At 39.4% G+C, this 19,711-nt stretch overlaps 1 protein-coding gene across 1 annotated transcript in view; it reads right to left on the bottom strand.

The window, feature by feature from the left end:
* The window catches only part of plcl2 (phospholipase C like 2), a 40,786-nt gene that overhangs the window by 18,850 nt on the left and 2,225 nt on the right, over positions 1–19,711 (bottom strand). The window contains exons 3-4 of the mRNA XM_030393677.1: positions 1,834–4,317; positions 386–589 (exon numbers count right to left, since the gene is read on the bottom strand). Coding sequence (XP_030249537.1) covers positions 386–589; positions 1,834–4,317 — 2,688 coding nt within the window. The remainder of the gene's footprint in view (positions 1–385; positions 590–1,833; positions 4,318–19,711) is intronic.

Here is a 19,711-nt window from a genome sequence, read left to right as displayed (position 1 = left end):
TTTTTTTTCTCTTTTAAGGATGGATAAACAGACAGACACAGAAAACACCCTTTCCAAATCCCCCTTAAAGTACAGTTCATAAAATGGGAATGCTGAGTTTTTTCGCTGTGCACTGCTGCCCACACAAAAACCATGAGGAGACAAAAAAGAAACATCAGAACATCAGCAGATTAAATCATGTCCACTGAACTGGATCTCATTATTATTTTATATTACTCAAAGTAAAATCCACTTTTTATATTTTACCTCCATGGGAAAATGGAAGTAAAATCTTCCTCTTGTGTTTATAATAATGGTAATTTATAAAGTTTTTCTGCCTGTACCACTTGTGCTTCCAGGTATTATTACTGCGCAAATAAAGTGAACAACTCTGACTGCCACCTACCATTTCATACGTGGTGACAACTTTCTTGAGGACCTCTGGTAGCAGGCCTTGGGGCTCCAAGTTAGGGTACTGGTCAGTGAGGTTGAACACCAGAATGGGGCAGTGTTCGGGTCCAGTCAGTCTTGGGGCAAGGGCCAAGATGCACTGCTTCAGGTTAGCCACTGCTGAAAGGCCACAGAGCTCTTTAAAGGACACAATGGCATTCTGCAGAGAGAAGGGAGAGATTACAGCTGAGCTTGCATGCAGATATATACTGGCATACCAAGCAAAACACGTCTAATCTTATAACCATTAGTAAAAAGGAGGGACTTAATACTCCATGTTGCTACAATCTGGTAGCAATCGGAATTAAACAAATAACTACAACCCTAAAGAGTAGTGCCCTGTAAGAGGAAGTTGCTGGAGGCTCAATCATTACTTGTGAGAACTTTCATTTTAACATGAAACTCATTAACAGCTACTCATAAACACTCAGTCCTTTTGGACTGACACCAGTATCACATGGAAACTGAACAAACACACACACAATCACACAAATCCTAACCTTCCTGTGAAAGGCCAAATTTAAACCCTGCATAAACAACCAGAGGGACAAACTGTGACAGGACAGCCAAGATGTGTAATCGTCTCAAGGCCAGTTTCTTGTTATCACACAATGACTGCAATATAAACAGGTCTACCAAAATAAATTCTAATACAATGCCTGAAGAAACACAACATGAGACCAGCCAGACTGTTGTGACACTCCAGTACAGCATTTCTCACATTGTCATATTTCTTTAGAGAGACTTCAAAGAAGTCCCACAAGTATGACTTGAATGTGACCATAAAAGAAAGACTGTTTTGATGATCCCTGTGGTGACATAGCTTGCTCAATGTCAAGACAGAAAAAAAAGGTTCAAGATGACACTTGATTGTGGGCCAATAAAAATAGCTAGCACTGTGGCTAAAACGGCTTGCTAAAGGCCATGTTTATTCTCTGTTGTAGCTGCAGTAATTTGAACATCATGAAATATAATGATTCCAAAAAGACTGTTACCTTTTTCAGTCAACTGTTACTTGCTGCATTAGAAGTGATGAATATCATTTACGTGGCCCTATTTTTTTTTTTTTTCTTTAAATGGGAATGTCATCATATTGTCTTCTCACTTTGTCTCTTGCATCTGTTTTGACTATTCCAAAACACATACGGGTTAGATTAAAACTAATTCAGCCAAGCCTGGTGGTTTTGTGTTTCCTTTTCCAAAGTGGAAGCATTTTTTTAAATGCTTGAGATTTTCTTGTAGTAAATCTGGTTATAATCTATACTTGACTTGAGGTTACATTTTCTTGAGTAACCTTTCACAGAAAAACACATTCTCATGCTGAAGATGGGAAAAGAAGTAGTACAGTTACCACAGAGTATTTCTGGTGATTTTGTTGGCTCAGTAGTATTTTAAATGTCTTACCTGCATGTTTTCTCTGAGGTCTGTTGCCTCCCTCAGTGGCAGCTGGGCTGTTTTGAAGACATCATCCACAGCCTTGATCAATAGCACTCTCATGCTGGCATACTCTCTACTCCTCTTGCCCTTTCGTACAGACAGTCCCCTTTTGTGTGGTTTGCCGCCTCCTCTTCGATTGGTTATGGCCACATGAACAAACAACAAGGTATGTGGCAGAACCTCCCCTGTTAGAGATTGTAGCGGTACATGGCGAAAACCTGGCTGGAGACACTCAAAGGGGATTGTATACTGGCCGATAAACTCATCACCAATATAGTCGTCGTCTAGCACCACAAAGCGCACCATTGCGAGCTCGGGGAGATTTATCTGAAACTCAAAGCTCTCATCAAACAGAGGGTTGTCCCCATTCTGGTTGACAGTTTTAGTCCTTTGTTCAGCACAGTCAGCAGGAATTCCGTGTATTTCCACATACACATAGGGGTCGACTACGTCTCCTTTGGCACCTGAGCCTTTAGGTTTTGGGAAGTTTTGTCCACTGATGATCTTGATGTGTAAGAGCTGTGGAGAAACACCAGGCACTGAATCTTTAGTGTTGGCACTAAAATATGAAACCTGCTCCCTCATGATCGCTGGACGTAGCACATAGCCGCAGTTCCCATTCTGACGGAACCATCCGATGTTCAAATCCATCATCAGGCCAGGAGTCTGGTAGTTCATTGCCACAATCTGGCAACCACACTTCCAGAAATCTTGTGGATTCATGTTGCTGGAGTCAATCCGCATGGGGCTAGGGTAAACCCGGGCTAGGAACTTCTTGTTGTAGTTGACAAAGTCACCTGGGAAGTCACTGGCGCAGCGACTTGCAAACACTTCATTGAAAGAGCAAAGCTCCCATTGCTTCTGGCTCTGGAAAGATGTTGGGAAATCTTTGAACTCAACAGACTTACACAAAGTCACCAGATCAGAGAGGTCCTTCGACAGCTGGAATTTCTTGGCTGCGATAGTCTGTTGTTCAGCAGACTCTATGCTCATCCTTTGAGACATCTCTGCCCCCTCGTCTTCATCTGTCACCTCACCTTCAGAACCAGTGCAGTTCGTGCTCAGTTTCTTACCCTTCAGCAGGATCTTTCCCTTCAGTTCAAAGGGAGAGGGGAGGTAGCAGTCCTCAGGTTTTGGAGGATCAAGCTGGATCTTGTCTCCAAGGATCTTCTTTAGATGCTGAAACATGACTCTCTGCTGCTTTAGGGAGCAATGGTTTTCTAAACACAAGATCAGTGGAAATTCAGATGCAACAAAAGCATACTTGTTGATGACATCAATGACGCTGCGAAAAACAATCTGTGATGTCATTGTGTGACCAGTGTAAATAACAGGTTCATTATCAGGCCCATCCCACACATCTAGCTCTACACTGCGGCAGCCCATCTTTAGGGCACGGATATACCCTGTCACATCTGATGGACCTCTAAACTGGTCTTCTATCAGGTATGTGTTGTGGGAGGCGTTGATGTAATAGTGGGACAAGGGCTGGTTCATATCTTGGCATACTGTTTTTTGTTCAGGGTCAAATATATGGCACTCTGGAGACATAACATAGTTGGTGAACCCATCAAGCGAAAGCCAACCCTTGAACTGGCCCTCTTTAGACGGTTCATATTTTTGAATGACCTCTAAGCTGGTGTCTTCACTGACTTGTGCCATTCCCTGCTCTGCCTCCAGAAATATCATTAAGTCCTTGGTATCCAGAAATTCTTTGTTACTGGAGAACTGAACAAAGAGAAAATAAATTTCTGGTCTGGTGCAAAGATCGTGAAAGACCTCAATGAACTCCTCTTTTGTGACATCAGAACCTGCTTTGTCCTTAGCTTTGTGAAGCTCCTTGAACTTAAGTTCTATTTTCACATTTTTAAGTCCTGGGCTCAACTTTTTGACTAGCTGCACAGCAGCACATATTGTTATTTGTTTGCTGTTGTTACCATCTGCCTCATCAAATAGTTCACCTAGCCAAGATGAGCGCATGTTGTTCTGACTGCTCTCTATCATGTTCAAGGTATGTTTTCCATAGGAGATCAGGTACCTTAGCCCTGTAATCCATATGTTGGCTACATCTGCGGTGTTTGCCACCAAGTCCAGGGACTCATAGTTCTCCCCAAAGATGATAGAGAAAGCACAGTCCTCTGATATCTGATCATAGGTTCCATTAGTTCTAAAAGTGTCTGTATTTTTTCCTGTCCGAACCTCCTTGATGGATTTTACATCAATTTTGGCCTTTTCTGATTCCTTCTTTGAGGGCTCCCATCTCAAAGACTGCATGTCGGCATCAAGGAGAAAGTAGCGGTGGTAAATGCGCGAATTGGATCGCACTTTCTTCAGCTCTGAGCCATCCACCATTGCATTAATACAGTCACTTGCACTGCTAATTTTCTTCTCAGTGGGCATGCTGCTGAATGATACGGTCTTCTTTCTTTCTTTACGCTGTCTTGAGCCATCCTGCAGAGAAAAAGAACATAATGCATAATTAAAAATCCTTCCATAGATAGTGAGTGACAAATAAAGTCATGATGTAACAATTGCACTCCAAATAAACATTGAGTGATAAGCTTGTAACCAAGTCTTTGTGTGCCCCTTAAAAGGACTATAATGTGTGACTGACTTCACTTCACTATTCAAAGTCTGACAAATGTCACTCATAGGAGTCAGAATTGAATATTCTTCCTTCAGGCTTTCCATATGTAAACCAAATTCAGGTAAATATCATCCTTACAGAACTGCACAACAGAACACAATATGCTGCCTGCTCTGATATTCTGTTTGCAGGTCATGTCCCTCCTTCCTGCCCCCTCTTTGTTCCCTCCGAAAATTTTCTGAGCAGAATCACAGCAGCAACTTTGTTCGGTGACTTAAGGTACCTGTCAGTGTACATTATGGAGATACAACAGAATATCTCCCTCAGGAGAATATCGCCCACACAAATCTAGTCATCTTCAGCAGCCACATTCCTGACATTTTCAATGAACCCTGCTCTTTCCACTGCAGCAGGTTCCTTCAGCACAAGGGCATCATTTTATACTTTGGATTATTTAAACTCCTTTCACAATTTTAGCAACAGCCAAACCCACACCCTTGTTAATCATCATGTGGCAGCCTAATGGTACCACTTTATACAAAGGGAATGCATCATTTTGTCAACTATATGATGTTGCCAAGTTCAGAATACCTTATGCAGCACTCCAGCAGAAACCCTTGATCTCAACTTTCCTTTGGGGTTTAATGAAATGCTCGAAACCTTCCCAGCCTCTTATGTAATCAGGCTGAGATATGCATACCTCACATACTGAATGAACTAGTGCACATAAATATCACTGTCAATCTGATTTAATAACAGGAACGATGAGCTTCATGTATGATTTACATGTCCCTATATCTGCATGCCTATAAATGTATATAGGTGCTTTCACACATCCTCCCTCTGACATTACATCTTCCTCCGTTCACTTCAACCATCCAGCTGACAGCTTTAATAATGATAAATTTGACAACGTTAAGAAGTTTAGCTATCATTTTTCACAGAACCACTTTTTTGTATTTTTGAAGCAGTTTCATCACAATCGCTCATTTCTGTCTGCTTACGGTTTCCCCTGTGGTCTCACCACTATCACAGCTCAGCAGTTGTTGTTAGAGATACACAGGGATTAGCTGTGCCTACACCATGCAATTGGACAGGATGCAGCAAAAAAGATGGATCCTGACTACTAGTAGAGCCTGCTGCTAACAGCACAGTATCAGTCATATTGTTTATTTGCACAACGAAGACATCAAAGTAGATGAGATACAAGACTTAAGCAACATGGTTGTACAGAGGAGGACGGACGCTAAGGAGGTTTAAACAAAGTCCTCCCCAACATGAAAAACATTACAGTCAAATAATAAACATTTTATCACACAGATCCAGGGACGTCTGCAAGTGGGCAATTATGAAATCACAGAAGGCCAAATAATATTATGTAATAACCTCTCCAAATGAATTAATCATAAATCCCATCTGTGTGTTGGAGTATTGCAAAACACACAGACTGACAGATTTATTCTGATTGGTAGAATCCTACACCTCTCCATGTATGGACTGTGTCAAGTAAAATGTAAACATAAGAATCACATTCTTTTTCAGTCTGCTGGTCAAGGACAGTACATTTTATCACAGGGGAGCTTAAAATCTAAATGCATGACTGCAGATAATCCTTATGATCTGAGCAAGAATGTGGTCTTCATGTTGACCTCGACTTACAGTCACATCTTACTTTTTGAAATGTTAGTTTCCTGCTATATTGCCAGGGCCGCCATGCCGGGCATTCTCCTCAGGATTTCCCTCCGCTTCCTTTAACAGAGCAAGAAACAATACTGTACACTCCCATCTCTGTCTTAGCATTTGTTATTATTTCCTGAGGAGACCGTTTCTTATGTAACAGTCCCATTTATGCCACTGGTGGAAGTCAGACGGGCCAGGGTGTTTTCTTTTGCAATAAGTAAAGTTTGATTTTTCCTTAAATGGTGCTTCATAATGAGAGATCACCATCATCAGACTGTGTATTTATAGTACCATCAGATATTTTCTTTACAGGGTAAATATTCTTCTAGATAGAAATATCGCTTATCATCTCTGTTAATCTCAGTTCAACATGGACTCTATCTTCAAAGTGAACCATGATATAGACTTCTTTATTAGCCACACCAGAGCTCAGCTCCAAAACAAGCTTTAAAATGGGAGGACCTGAAATGTCAAAGTAATGTCAGCAGTACATCCTCAATTAAGACCTTGATGTTTCCTCCGAAGATCGAGGCAGCAAAAAAATAAGACTCATTGCTTTTAAGGATTTATGAGCCATTATTTATGAGCCATTATCAAGTCTGATTGGAAGTGTAGTTAAATTCCACATGGCAGAGACAGTTTGTTATACAAGTGTGAGCTGGGAAGTACATTTCAAAAGCCAGAAATGACAGCAGTACACTAGAAAATACACGCTGAGTCTATTGATATACTGGTATTGATCAACAACCTTATCCATTTCCCACTCAATGTGTAACTGGCATTTTGTGTTAATTAGCACTGTCACCAACATTGCCTTTACAGTAGGAAACATCCACAACACACTGTTACCCATTACTTTTATTGAAACTTGTGATTATGTATTTTTTATAAAATGTCAGGGAATAAAGGTGAAAGTTTCTTTCTCTGTTGAGAGATTTTTTTGCATAACAGTGCTCATACTCCATTACAGGGTTTATTTTTCATCTTGGGTATATTCAGAAAAGAAAACCCCTGGTATTTTTTGAAAAAAGAACACAAAAAGAATATTGGATATTTCTGTGGGGTTTCATAATAAAGAGATAATAACAAGCCTAATCCCATCAGGCTAACCTTGACAAGGGAAATAACTCTGCCTTTGCATACTATTTCCATATGTTTGGTTTTTTTGAGTGTGTGTGCTGAGTGAGTGAGTGAGTGAAGGAAACAGTAAGACAGAGACAGTGAAACACAGGATGAAACAGTGAGAAAGCAAGTGAGTAATAAGGCAAGAGTATATCCAACCTCCCACTGATCCCATAGGAATCTGAATCCCCTAATGGACTGAATCCTGTATTTTTTTCTGGCTCAGTGAGCGGTTATGAACCGTCTGTAGGACTGAGGACATGTCAAGGGACCCATTACTCCCTGCTTCACTGTTCTTCCTACATCTCCAACAACAAACAATGCGGATCACCTTCAACTTGCATTAAGGCGAGGCTATTCAATGAACAGAATTTAATAAGAATAAAAATCAAATACAGCAACCATATTGGTACAAATGTCACCCCTTGTGTTTGCCTAAAATATTTCTATTGTTCAAATATACATGCCATGATAATGCATCCTACTTATTGACTTTAACCATTAATGCCTGTTCATGATGACATGCAACATCTATGTTACAAAACAAGTTAAATTTCAACATCCTGTGCATATTGTATTTGGAACAGGAAACACATTTCAGATTTGTCATTTCCTGTGGCACAATGCAAACACTTGATATCAAGAGTCAAATGCTGAATCATTTTCTAACTCTGGATAAGACCCAAGACTGCATGAAAGTCTCCTCAGCTAGCTACAAAGCAAGCTGAGGCCACAGCATGGTTACCTAAGAGGCTCATACATATTCCACAGCTTTAACAGTGGGATATGTACCTTTTTCAAGAATAACAGTCCGGCCCAAGAGTACGTAACAAAAGGACTTATGAAGCTCGTCGACACTAGAAATCAGTTAGCCTGAAGAGGCTCTTCTTTAGTAAGTGAGTGAAAAAAACAGTGGTATATGTGAGGATTTGATCACAAAAATGAAGTTTCTCTCCATGGAGGTCTTATTTAAAATAATGATGGTGAGGTTAACTAATGGCTTTAACCTGACAACGAGACAAACACCAACATACTAAAACCCAGGAATAGGTAAGCATTTTTTACTTCTGGTTTCCTTGCCTCGACATCAGTGGGGTTTTTTTTTATCGATATTCGATTACATGCCTAAAATCAGTTCTGTGGTTAACACAAGTTTAGGAGATTTTCACACTACAGGATAAAATTCATCAGTTAATATCCCAGGTGTGAATGATAAAGCTTTTACGTGTCTCAAAAGGGCAGTTGCTAACAAATGGCTAAATGAGACTACAGAGGTTGCCAGTGACATTAAACATCATCATGCTGACCAAGGAGACTAATCTTCTCACTGGTCCGTCTCTACAGGCGGACTTTAGCTGGCAAACCATTTTAATTCTAACTTTACAATCTTTAGATTGAACAGTAGTAAGTAGTAGTAGTAGACTGTAGTAAGAACCTCAGTCATGCAACTAATCACAAATATGAAAACCTTTCCACCGCATACCAATTGGCAGGATGACCTGTTGAATCATACCAAGCATTCAATAAGTTGCATCAACAAACTACAAGACTGTGTTGATACCACCTGAAATTTTCTTCGGGTAGAGGAGGCTTAGATTAAAAATAATCTGAAATGTGTGAAAAAGACATGGGAGAGTAACACAGTGCCAGAAAAAGATTTTGAAGGAACAACAAAAACTTGAACTAAATGAGTCACAAAGAAACTCTACTGGCGACAGCAAGGAAGAGGAAATGAATATACGGAAAACATGTTTTGATAAAAACATTGCACTGTTATGTCAACGGCAACAAAAAATGTTTTTTTTATTTGTTTGTTAAACGCAGTGAGACCTCTTTAGATGGATTCCAATTTGAATACGTACTTATGAAAATAAATGAAAATCATACTTATTTAAATCAAGATCAAAAAACAATAGGGCCTTATAATAAGACAGTAAGCCAACCATAATACACACTGCAGGTATTCAGCATTAAGTATTCTAAAGTCTCAGCAATGTTCCTGTAAACAGCTTGTTGTGATTGAAATAGCATACAGAGACTTTTTGTTCTCTAGCTTCAGTGAAGTCAAATCCCACAGGAGTTTAAACCTGGTAAAAACGCCCAGCTGTTTCTGTTCTGTACCATATGATATCAGCCAGTCAAATGAAGTGTGAAGAGGGCAACTGCCCTTGGAGTTTATCTACCATTATCTACCATTCTCTCAATCAATATAAGAGTGATATGTTTATTTCTGATTGTGACTAAAAGCCTGTCAGTGACTTAAATTCAATGTGAGCTGAGATCAAAAAGGGGACCTTAATTTAAGATTCATTGCACTTTTCTTTCCGTTCTTAACTGGTTCTCTATTTGCATTTTTCATGCACAGGTTTCATTATCATGATTTTGTATGTGACTTGACAGACATGCGTTTGTGACTTTCAGGGGTTTTGGCTGATGTAATCCAACTCACATGTGGGCTAATAAGTACAGTTGCATAAAAAGAGTACCTGCCTTCAGTCGCTGGATTGTCTGATTCTCTTAGGACCACATGATCTACTGCATTACACTAGTGTGTTCAAACACACAAGAAACAAGAGCCCATTTCTAAGTATGAATATCTATTCCCTAAAGCTAAAAACTGAGGACTTCAATCAAAGCATTGAAACCATGAAGTTTCCCAGAAATTTAAACTTAGCTTTTCTATGCCAGTAATTCAGTTCAGAAAAATGAAAATATACCATTAACCAGAGAAAAATTGCCTTAGGTGTTCAGAGTTAATTGTTCATCACCATGTTCCTCCAAACTGTTCTCTGTGGATCTGTTCCAGGATTCATCAGCTCTTAGACTTTTGGCTCTAGGCTTTGGGAGAGAGCCTGTGATGTTCTCAAATATTGATTGAGCCATTAACCACAGTTATAATAAATTCATTTGTTAATTCAGTAATATTAATAAGTACATTTTCACACTTTTGATGCGTTATTAAGTTGCAGAATGTGACCTCTGGTTAAAGAGCCATGCTGTATACCTTCTCTGACACACAAGTCAAACATTTCACGTTATTTGAGGAAAGGCTGGGCAGTCAATGAAGTTACACAACATGCAGCCAGACAGAAACAGGTCACTTCTACTCTTCACAGAAATGTGAATTTGATATGTTTCCTTTAAATACTGGATAGGGAAGAGGAACATGCACACATGCAGTAATTAGTTTCTGGCGAGGATGACACGGAATAATCTGCTGATGAATATAAGCCTGTGAAAATCATTTGTGATCTTTGGCCTGCAGATATCAGATGAATGAAAAATATGTCATGGACTTTCTCCTCTGTGTGTTCCACTTGACCTGCAAGCAAGCTTCAACCATCAACCATGTCACCCTCTACAACTGGTTCCCTGACATCTCTATGGCAAGCATGAATTAAAAAATATAATGAGACCTTGAGAGATATGTCAACCAGCAAGCCAAGCAGAATTATATTTTGACTCATTACCAGCACTTCCAAGCACCTCTAACTTCCAAGAGGCTTCTTCAGAACTGAAGGGAGGTGAAGCGTCTTCAAGAAACTGAAACAGGTCCAACTGCCTATGATATAGCACTCAGAGTTACCATGACCTGGAGTAATGAGAACCTTCATCAACATTACTAGCACCATTTCTCATTTCATGGTGAGCACGTCATTTCTCAATCAGTGTGTTGGGCCTGCTTCAGAAAAATAGACCAGCTTTCCAGCTTCTCTCCTCTGACTATACACGGGCACACCCAAGGGCTGCCTTCACTAAGGATTAACCAATATGTTTGTTTTTTTGTTTTTTTTTTCAGGGCTGAAACCGGTTGTGAGTAATAAATAGACAAAAAACTACTTTTATTTACATCAAATCACGAGGTACTTTACTTGGGTGTTTCCATTATCTGCACTTCTTCACTCAATTTATTTAATCCATAATTAGACCAAAAAAAATAAATCTTGTGTCTTCCCTGCTAGGTCTATGGGATACGAAACCTCTCTGCCTATGGTGCAAAACACCCATACATCAGGTAAAACTTAAAAGCCACTGATCCTCACAGCAAAGCCCAAGTGATACTGGAGATGGCCACAGTGGAGAGATTTGTGCTGTAATAACAATGTCACGACAAGTAGACCTACACTTTCCTCAGGTAAAGACTAGGCTAGAAAATGAATCAACAGTATAATTTACCAATTACTCATCTCACCATATAATTTTATCATAACACAAATATCATTTTCAAAGTATTTTTCTTTCTTTCTTTGAGTTTGTGGATAGTGATGGCTGAGCAAAGTGAGAAAATCAGGAGAGATGATAGGGTTGACATGCAGCAAAGGGTCCAGGTCGAACCCAGATCACTGCAGTAATGACTCATCCTGAGCATGTGAGACCAATTCTGTAGTCAAACCTCAAGTATTAATCCTGGATGTCAGATCTTCACAGTTCCCCCTCTGGGTTCAACACCCACAAATAAACCTTGATCTGCAACTATTTGTGCTGAAGTGTAGAGCTGTTGAGGGCACCCTTATTAGTGTGTGGGTGAACTTCATACTCTGAAAACACAAAAGCAAACATGCATAAGACTTTTCCATGCTGCAGTTCGAACAAGGAGAACCCTGAGATGTCAACTGCTGCATCTGGGAATGCTGGTACTACAGAGAAATATGTCTCAGACTACTGGCACTGCTTCTACATCATTTCACTAGTCTAAAAGAAAGTAAGCATTTGAGAATGACATTAGTTAGACTGCCATTTTACTTCAGGTGTGATAAGTGGTTTGGTGTTTATAGGGCCAGCTTACTTGACTGACAAAGGTCATTCTCATGTATTTACAGCTGTGGCTCACAGTGAGGAACCATGCATATTAATACATCTTACAGTTAGCCCAGTCTACAAAGCACTTGCACAGAACACTGTTAAACACAGTTAGCATACTCACAATCAAATTGAGCCTCACCAAACACAACTACAAACTGTTCCTAATACAGTGTACCCGTTTATTGATTTGGTAATGCAATACAACAGCTGTGCAGCACAGTGTGCACCCCTTAATTGTTCAATCAGGTCAAACTTCAAAGCATTTATACATTATTCAAGTCAGGTCAACACTGCAATTGCTCAAAACGATCTTATTCACATTCTGATCAGACTTCAATGATCAAGCAGAACTGTCATGTCACAGTTCAGACTAACAGGGGAGAAAGTGAACGGCATCAGCACAGCTCAGCATCTGATAAGGCTTCCATGATGAGACCATTTCAGAACGCAGGCTTCAAACACTGTGCCTGCACTCACAATGAGCACAATTAACATATTAACTGTCAATTTCACAAGATTTCAACAGCCAACATTGTTATCATTGCAAAACAGTTTAGCCGATTCATACTTGGAGCCTCTTAAGATTGAACTAGATATTTAGTGTGCATAGGATGTGCCGCCGAAAGAACCTATTCAAATGTAAGCTCTCATAAGACGATGGACAGAGAAGAGCTGGCCAACAGTACGGCTTATTATATTCATAACTGCGTAATAAGACAGTTATTCTTTTATTAATATATCAATCATGTGGTCTGTAAAAATTAGGAAAAAGCTCATCACAATGTCTTAAAACCATGATTAATGTCCAACCAACAGTCTAACACCCAAAGATAATTAGTTAGCTGTAATTTTAGGATGAGGAAAGGCACTCAATTTGTCATATCCAAGATGCAAGAACCATCAACTTCTTCCTGAAAGTCTGTCAAAGGATTAATCAATTGTTAAAATATGTATTCTTCCTTCTGTTCTTCATTGCTTAATTCAGTAAAATATTAATTCAACTCCCCGCAAGGGCACCAAACCGCCTTTCCCATTAATGTGGCAGCGCTGTAATCACTGCCAAGTCATTTGAGCTACCCTTGAAATAACTGGGCGAGGCAAGCAGCACTTGTGTAAATCAGTGACACCTGAGCTGTTGAATGAATAGGCAATTATTCAGGTGAGCGACTGAGTGCTGCCGAGAGTCGCCTTGAACACATGCAGCCACAAAGAGTGAATGTGAGACAGCGGCAGGTCCCTACATCAAGGATAGCTGTGCTCCGAACTTTAACAAATTACCCCATCAACTACCAGTGTCATTGGTTTCGACAACAGGACTGGACTCAAGAATGCAAACTTCATTGCTCAACGATGTAGCCAGCAAGTCCCCTCCAGAAGTAGTACACAAAACAAGTTTGCTTTAACAACACTCTGTGGTTGGCACAGTTAGGCTAACTGATGAATTAATTAACTAATTAATTAGACAACGTTTAGCAATATGAACTACATTTGTATTGTCATATTAATGATAGGAACTTAATGTTACCAACTTCAGGAAAGGAAAATGTGCTGTAGATTTTTCCCCCCATCTTTATCAACCCAGGGGAATATGTTGAACATAGCTGCTCAATGTGAATATTGTAAACTTTCTTGCTCAAAACTACTTTAACAGTCGGTTCAGGAGAGATCAGTCTCACACTGCATTCCCCACTTTTCCCTACCTCAATCCTCTACTTGGGTATACAAAATAGGGCAAGCAATGACTACATCTACCCAACTGAATCAAGGTACTCCCAATGACAGAGCATATACAGCAGTATTCACCACAATTAATCAGTAGGCCAGATGGAAACAGCACCGTTTGGGAGCTATTTATAAACATGGTGAACACTGATGACTACATTAGCATTGACAGTGTGCAGTACAAAGTACTTAGTATACAGTAGACGTATTTAAAGCGTCAGAACTTTTACCGAAAGCGATGATATAACATTTAATCAGTGCAATAATTTTGCTCAAGGAAAAGCTCTCTCATAGCACTTAATGTCAATATATTCAAAGTGAATCTAAAACCTAACACTGACCCCTTCAACTGTGCCAAGTCTTAAAACTGTGGGAAACCTGATCTAAAATCATTACTGTCAACTGTGAATGCAGGTTTACAAAATGTAGCGTGCAAAGATGATCTGTGGAAACTTTCTGACATTGAAATATGAGATTGTTTATATGCACTCTTTGGCAGAGAAAGCAATTGGTAGTGCAAGGGGAGGTTCATCTCTAAGACACATTAAAAAGGTGAATTCAAATGTGATACTGACTCTCCTAACGGTTTCATTTGAAATAAAGAAGAACCGGTACAAATTAAGTCTGTGCCGTTGATTTCACTTTATTTTGCCGTTGCCACAACCAGAGCAAACATAGTGTTATCCTTTTAGAGGTGATGCAAATCAAGCTCATCAAATTAGATGTATTATATAATTCACATCACACCTTGGGCTGTGAGGCACTGGTCTCATCTGAGTTATGCAGGCTGAACTGCCGTTGAGTCAGAGAAAATGATATGATACAATATGATGAATCCCATGGTGAAACTTGTCTTGGTCTCACAGCAAATCTGGTCCACCATAATTAATACCATATTGTTTTCCCTTTTAACAGGGTGATATCACAAACTGAGTTTGTTTTCTTCTCCTACCAGAGCTGTGAAATAAGTGTTATTTACCAAGCAACGGAAAGTTCCCCTTTGTTCAAGAGCATCTGAGGTGAGACGTGAGCTGGGAAACAAAGTGTGGTCATTGGCTCATTATTTCTCCTGCCACTGGCCACCCACATACAACACGGTCACAATTTACTTGTAAAGACAGAGTTTAAATGGACTAGTAAACACCTAAACCATAACTCAAGCTATGTGTAACTGCTTTAGTATTGCATAGTCACAATGTAATCCAAACATATGCTGCTTAATGCTTCATGCAGCAGTTTAACTACCTCACGTCTTTGATATTTTAACTGCATGGAAAGTAAATTCAAACTACAAAGCAAAAAAGTGTGCATATCTCTAGCAAGGCTGCTAGAATGTCTGGAATTTTTATATCTGAACAATGGTGACAGGCAGTTATGGAGCAAATTACTTTATATCAAAAAGAGTAGTGCATGAGAAAATGTCAAAGATATAGTTGAACAACATTTTGGATCCACATCAAACCATAATCAGTTGCGTCTTGGTCCATTGCTCAATTTGCAAGTTATAAAAACATTCCACTGACCTCAAAACAAACAACCCAACAAACAAACAAACAGGAAACTTACCACCATAGTGAAGGTTATCACTGTACAACTCTATTTCTGGAGAGAAGAAGGAGGTCATCTGTTCACTCCAAAATCATAAAATACCTATTTTTCCTCTTTCCTGCAATGCTATTTTATCCATCTAGATTGTTTTGTTAGCTGCCAAGTTTTAGAGATACCATCCACAGATATGTCTGCCCCCTCTCAAATACAGTATAATGGCACTAAGTGGCAATCTGATCAACTGTACTGTTAGCTACTTTAGAAAGCTAGCCTCTTGTCCATGAGTAAATTTCCTCTTCGTTCTGCATGGTGATATGGTTGGCAGGTGTAGTTCTAACATGAAACAACTGGGTCATGATTTCTGGAAGAGACACTGATGTTGAGTTTTTAAAAAGTATTTTTTGCCACTTCAAGCAGCTCAACCCGAAAGCTATTTAGCTCCATCATATTTGAGAGATGGCAGACTTCTCTAGGGCTGATAAATGTAATAAACTTGTAGCAAAACAAACTAGATGGTTAAATAGCACAACAGGTGAGAGTAAAAGATATGTATTTTGATTTGGGGGTGAACTGTTCTCCATCCAAAATCCATTCAAAGACTTAGACAATCACACTGCCAAGGTTTGAATGTTGGTAGTTTCATCTTTCATTAAGAGGATGTGGTCAGGTAATGAGGTCGACTTCAAATCATGTCAGTTATAATACTTTCCAAAGAATCAAGACATCCAAAAATAATTCTCTAACCACTTCTGCAGCATAATACTCAAACCAATATTCTCAGCATGTCTCAAAAACAAATTACTTTGCCAAATAGGAGGACGTTCTGCATTTAATTGGGGGAAACAGAGAGCCAGTACATTTGGCAATATCTTTTTTTTTTTTTTTTTAAACAGTTTGACACTACAGCATTCAAATGGACAGTGAGAGGGTTTAGAAAAGCAAAACCATGGATGTCTACATCTATGGATTTATTGGTGCTTGAAAACTTGCCACTAGTGGAAGGAAGAGTGGGAGGCTGAGTGTAGAGTTTGGGTGGAGTATCATCTAAAGTTCAACATTCAGCAACCATCAAATTAAGAGATCTACAAAAGGTGTTATTTTGTCAACCCTGGATTGCAAGCTTGACTTTTTCAGACTGTGCACATACAATTTTGGAACAAAGTCTCAACGTGCCAGTTTCAGTGTGCCATTAGCTTGTACCCCCTCATCACACACACACACACACGCACGCACACACGCATACACACCCTCAGCACCAAATATGTTCATGAGAAACGTTCATAGAAGTCAGGTTATTGTGAAGCTACTATGAGAATGCGGTTGGTGTTGTCCCGACCACATCCTCCCATCACTTCAGAGAAGCAGTTTAACGAGAACTGTGGGCCCTGACTGACAGCGTGAAACAAGCCGCCTTGTTAGCGCTGGTCCAACCCTTCTCAACCAGCGTCTCAGTGCAATATTCTATCAGTCAAGGCTGTCAAAAACACAAACAAGGAAATACAGACAAGGGCATGGCTCACTGCATACTTGATTTGTTTGATATCTTTCAGATGGGAAATTCTGAATTTTGGGGCACACCAGTAAAAAAATAAGTCCTTATGTCATCATAATCTTACTTTCTTCATTGAAAACCACTATTACTGATCATGCTGCTCACATTTTCCCAGGACGTCAACTTAGTAAAGTATTACATGTTCAATGCTGCCACATTATTGATAAAGTATTCATGTAGCATGGCAGTGTCACTTTTTAAGACAGTCAATTCAAAATATGAGCTACACTATTTGGTTTGTTGGTGGACAAGTAGCATTAATTTATTCTTTTATTAAGATTATTGATAAAGAAATCCACTTCCAGCATCAGCCCAAACGTTGGTCAACGTCCATGTTCTCTTTCTATGACGTTAACATGACATTCATTTTGGCTTCAACTTGTTGGAAGTCATCCTCTCTGCTGTGACTCACTGCATGTTTATCCATCTGTGTGTGTTGCTAAGCAAATGACACAAAATAATTTCAAACTGCCCCGTTGTGCAGTTCCCTTATTTTTTCTGCCTCATCATGAAGGCTTTCATTGGGTATTCTGATATGGCACTTAACTGAATTAAGGTCATTGAGCATTTCAGAATCATTTCTTGTCTGCGTGGACAGACTGGCACTGGACCGCCCTGTAGAAACCCCAGAACCAGTTCACTAAATTGGACAGGGCCGTCAGTCTTGACAGTAAACGTTATATAAAGAAACCTTTCCGTCTATTATACAATAACTTTTGAGTTGAATCCAAAATGTCTTCAAAAAAGAAGTCTAAAATGTAATGACATTTCTCTTATTCAAATAAGCTCCAACATGTCTCGACAGAGCCTATAGATCACAAGAGTAGACATCCCACTCAAATAAATTGCGCTCAAATGGCCTGGGAAGTAAGACAGATCCTTGTGTAGTGAGAGATTACTTGGGACTTAACAAGGCAGAAATGTCAATATTACTCCCATCAATCCCCAGGCAGAGGTCACGTCAAAGTTCAACACCCACATTGTGCCAAGAATGTGCTGCCTGTAAACCTGCTGGCAGAAAGGTGAGCAGCTGATCCCAGTCTGCTGCCAAGGAACATGCCCAAAACAGAAGATATTGATTGTGCAATAGGCATGGGAAAATATGAAGATTTCATGTCAAGATTATACTGTCCAACATAATTGTGATTCATGATAATATTCCAGTAATCATCAACATATTCTTAAAACTTTAAAGTAAAAACTAAAATTGCACTAAAATGCACGGAAATCACTTAAACATTAAGTTTGAAAATAAATGCTTCTATTGCATCACAGAAAGGACACATCTTTTTTGGGTGAACACCCTTCAAATAATCTTAAATAAGTAATCATAAATCCTCAGGTCTTCCACCACAAATAAAGGCTAAAGGAGGGCTGGTAACCTCATGTCTCTGTAGTTTTAATTTGGAATCTATAGAGTTTGCACACAGCTGATTTAACTTGTTTTTGTGGGGAAAAACAATGTGCTAGTCATGCCCTCTACCAAGGTGACAGGCTTTGAGAATTCAAAATAAATCAAGAAACCAACACAGGACTGTATGTCACTGTATGCGTTTCATGTAATTCAAGTGAGGATATTCACGGTTATCCCAATAATGAAAATTTACCACAATCAACTTATTGAGTGTTTTTTTAATGCGATAAAAAAATCATTTATAGTGCCCTCCCGATAGTGCACAAGGTAATAACACCACCAAATTCACTCAAACACAGACACTGCCATGTGAAAAGTGCTTCATGATAAAATCCTCAAAGCTAGCTCATGCATTTTAAATCCAGCTGGCACGAAAGGGAATAAAATCAGTGAGTCTTTGTAAACGTCATCCAAATAAGAAGCTAACACTTATGACATCTATCTCAGGACCCATTTTAGGTCTATATGCTATGTAAACGTACTGTTAGAGTACAGATAAATTAAGAGTAATGTAATAACGTGAAGAATACAGATGATTTTTCTCATTATAGCCAAATAACTTCTCTTCACCATGTTCAAACTTCTTCCTTAACAGTCTTCCAGCTGACATTACAACAGCAGCAAAGACATGCATTACAGAGTTGCTGACATTAGCTTCAGACAATGTCTGGGAGGCTTTCAACGTACAGTGGATTGATGCAATGTGCAAGTGTCATCATCTTCAGTACCCCTTAGGCAACACTCCTAACGTTCACAGTCGTGAGATGAGTAAACTAAAATGCAACTGTAGGCAGAAAGGTGTGTTTGTTTCATTGTGTATCCATCATGACAAGTACATGTATGTATGTCATCACAGTAATGAGAGCCTACAGGATCAGCACCTAGAGCAAGTTAAAACTTGAGTGTCTTGCTGTGGGATTTTCTCCGATTATGTTATGATTCTTTCCTGCAATATGAGATGTTTTATTGTATTACTCACTACCAGCAATGCCAGACAGGTAACGTCAAACTATTTTACCAGAGGCTTCAAATGATCAGAAATTAAAGTAAACAAGTCACAACAACCAACACTCTTTTTGACACTCAAAATTGATCCACATCAGGTTTGTTTTTATAGCAAGGTGATGTAACTATGATGAGTGGAAGGGGATGTCCATAAGTCCATCAGTCTGACAATATTTGTGATAGCCTGCTAATACAAAATTAAATTACAAAAAACACAACTGGAATCCTGTTCATACTCTGCATGGAAACAGTTAAGGCCATAAGCTAAGCTAATTAAATGAAGAATTTGTCTTGAACACAGCTTTCCTTGATGAGAAACTTTGCAACAACCATGCTCCCAGATCAGTCATCATCAGAATCTACACAAAGCATGATTGGATGGAAGGAGGTCATGTGGAACATAGAATCCATC

This window comes from Sparus aurata, chromosome 17 (genome assembly GCF_900880675.1).
Source record: "Sparus aurata chromosome 17, fSpaAur1.1, whole genome shotgun sequence".
NCBI lineage: Eukaryota > Metazoa > Chordata > Actinopteri > Spariformes > Sparidae > Sparus > Sparus aurata.
This window is presented reverse-complemented; position numbering and strand designations above follow the sequence as displayed.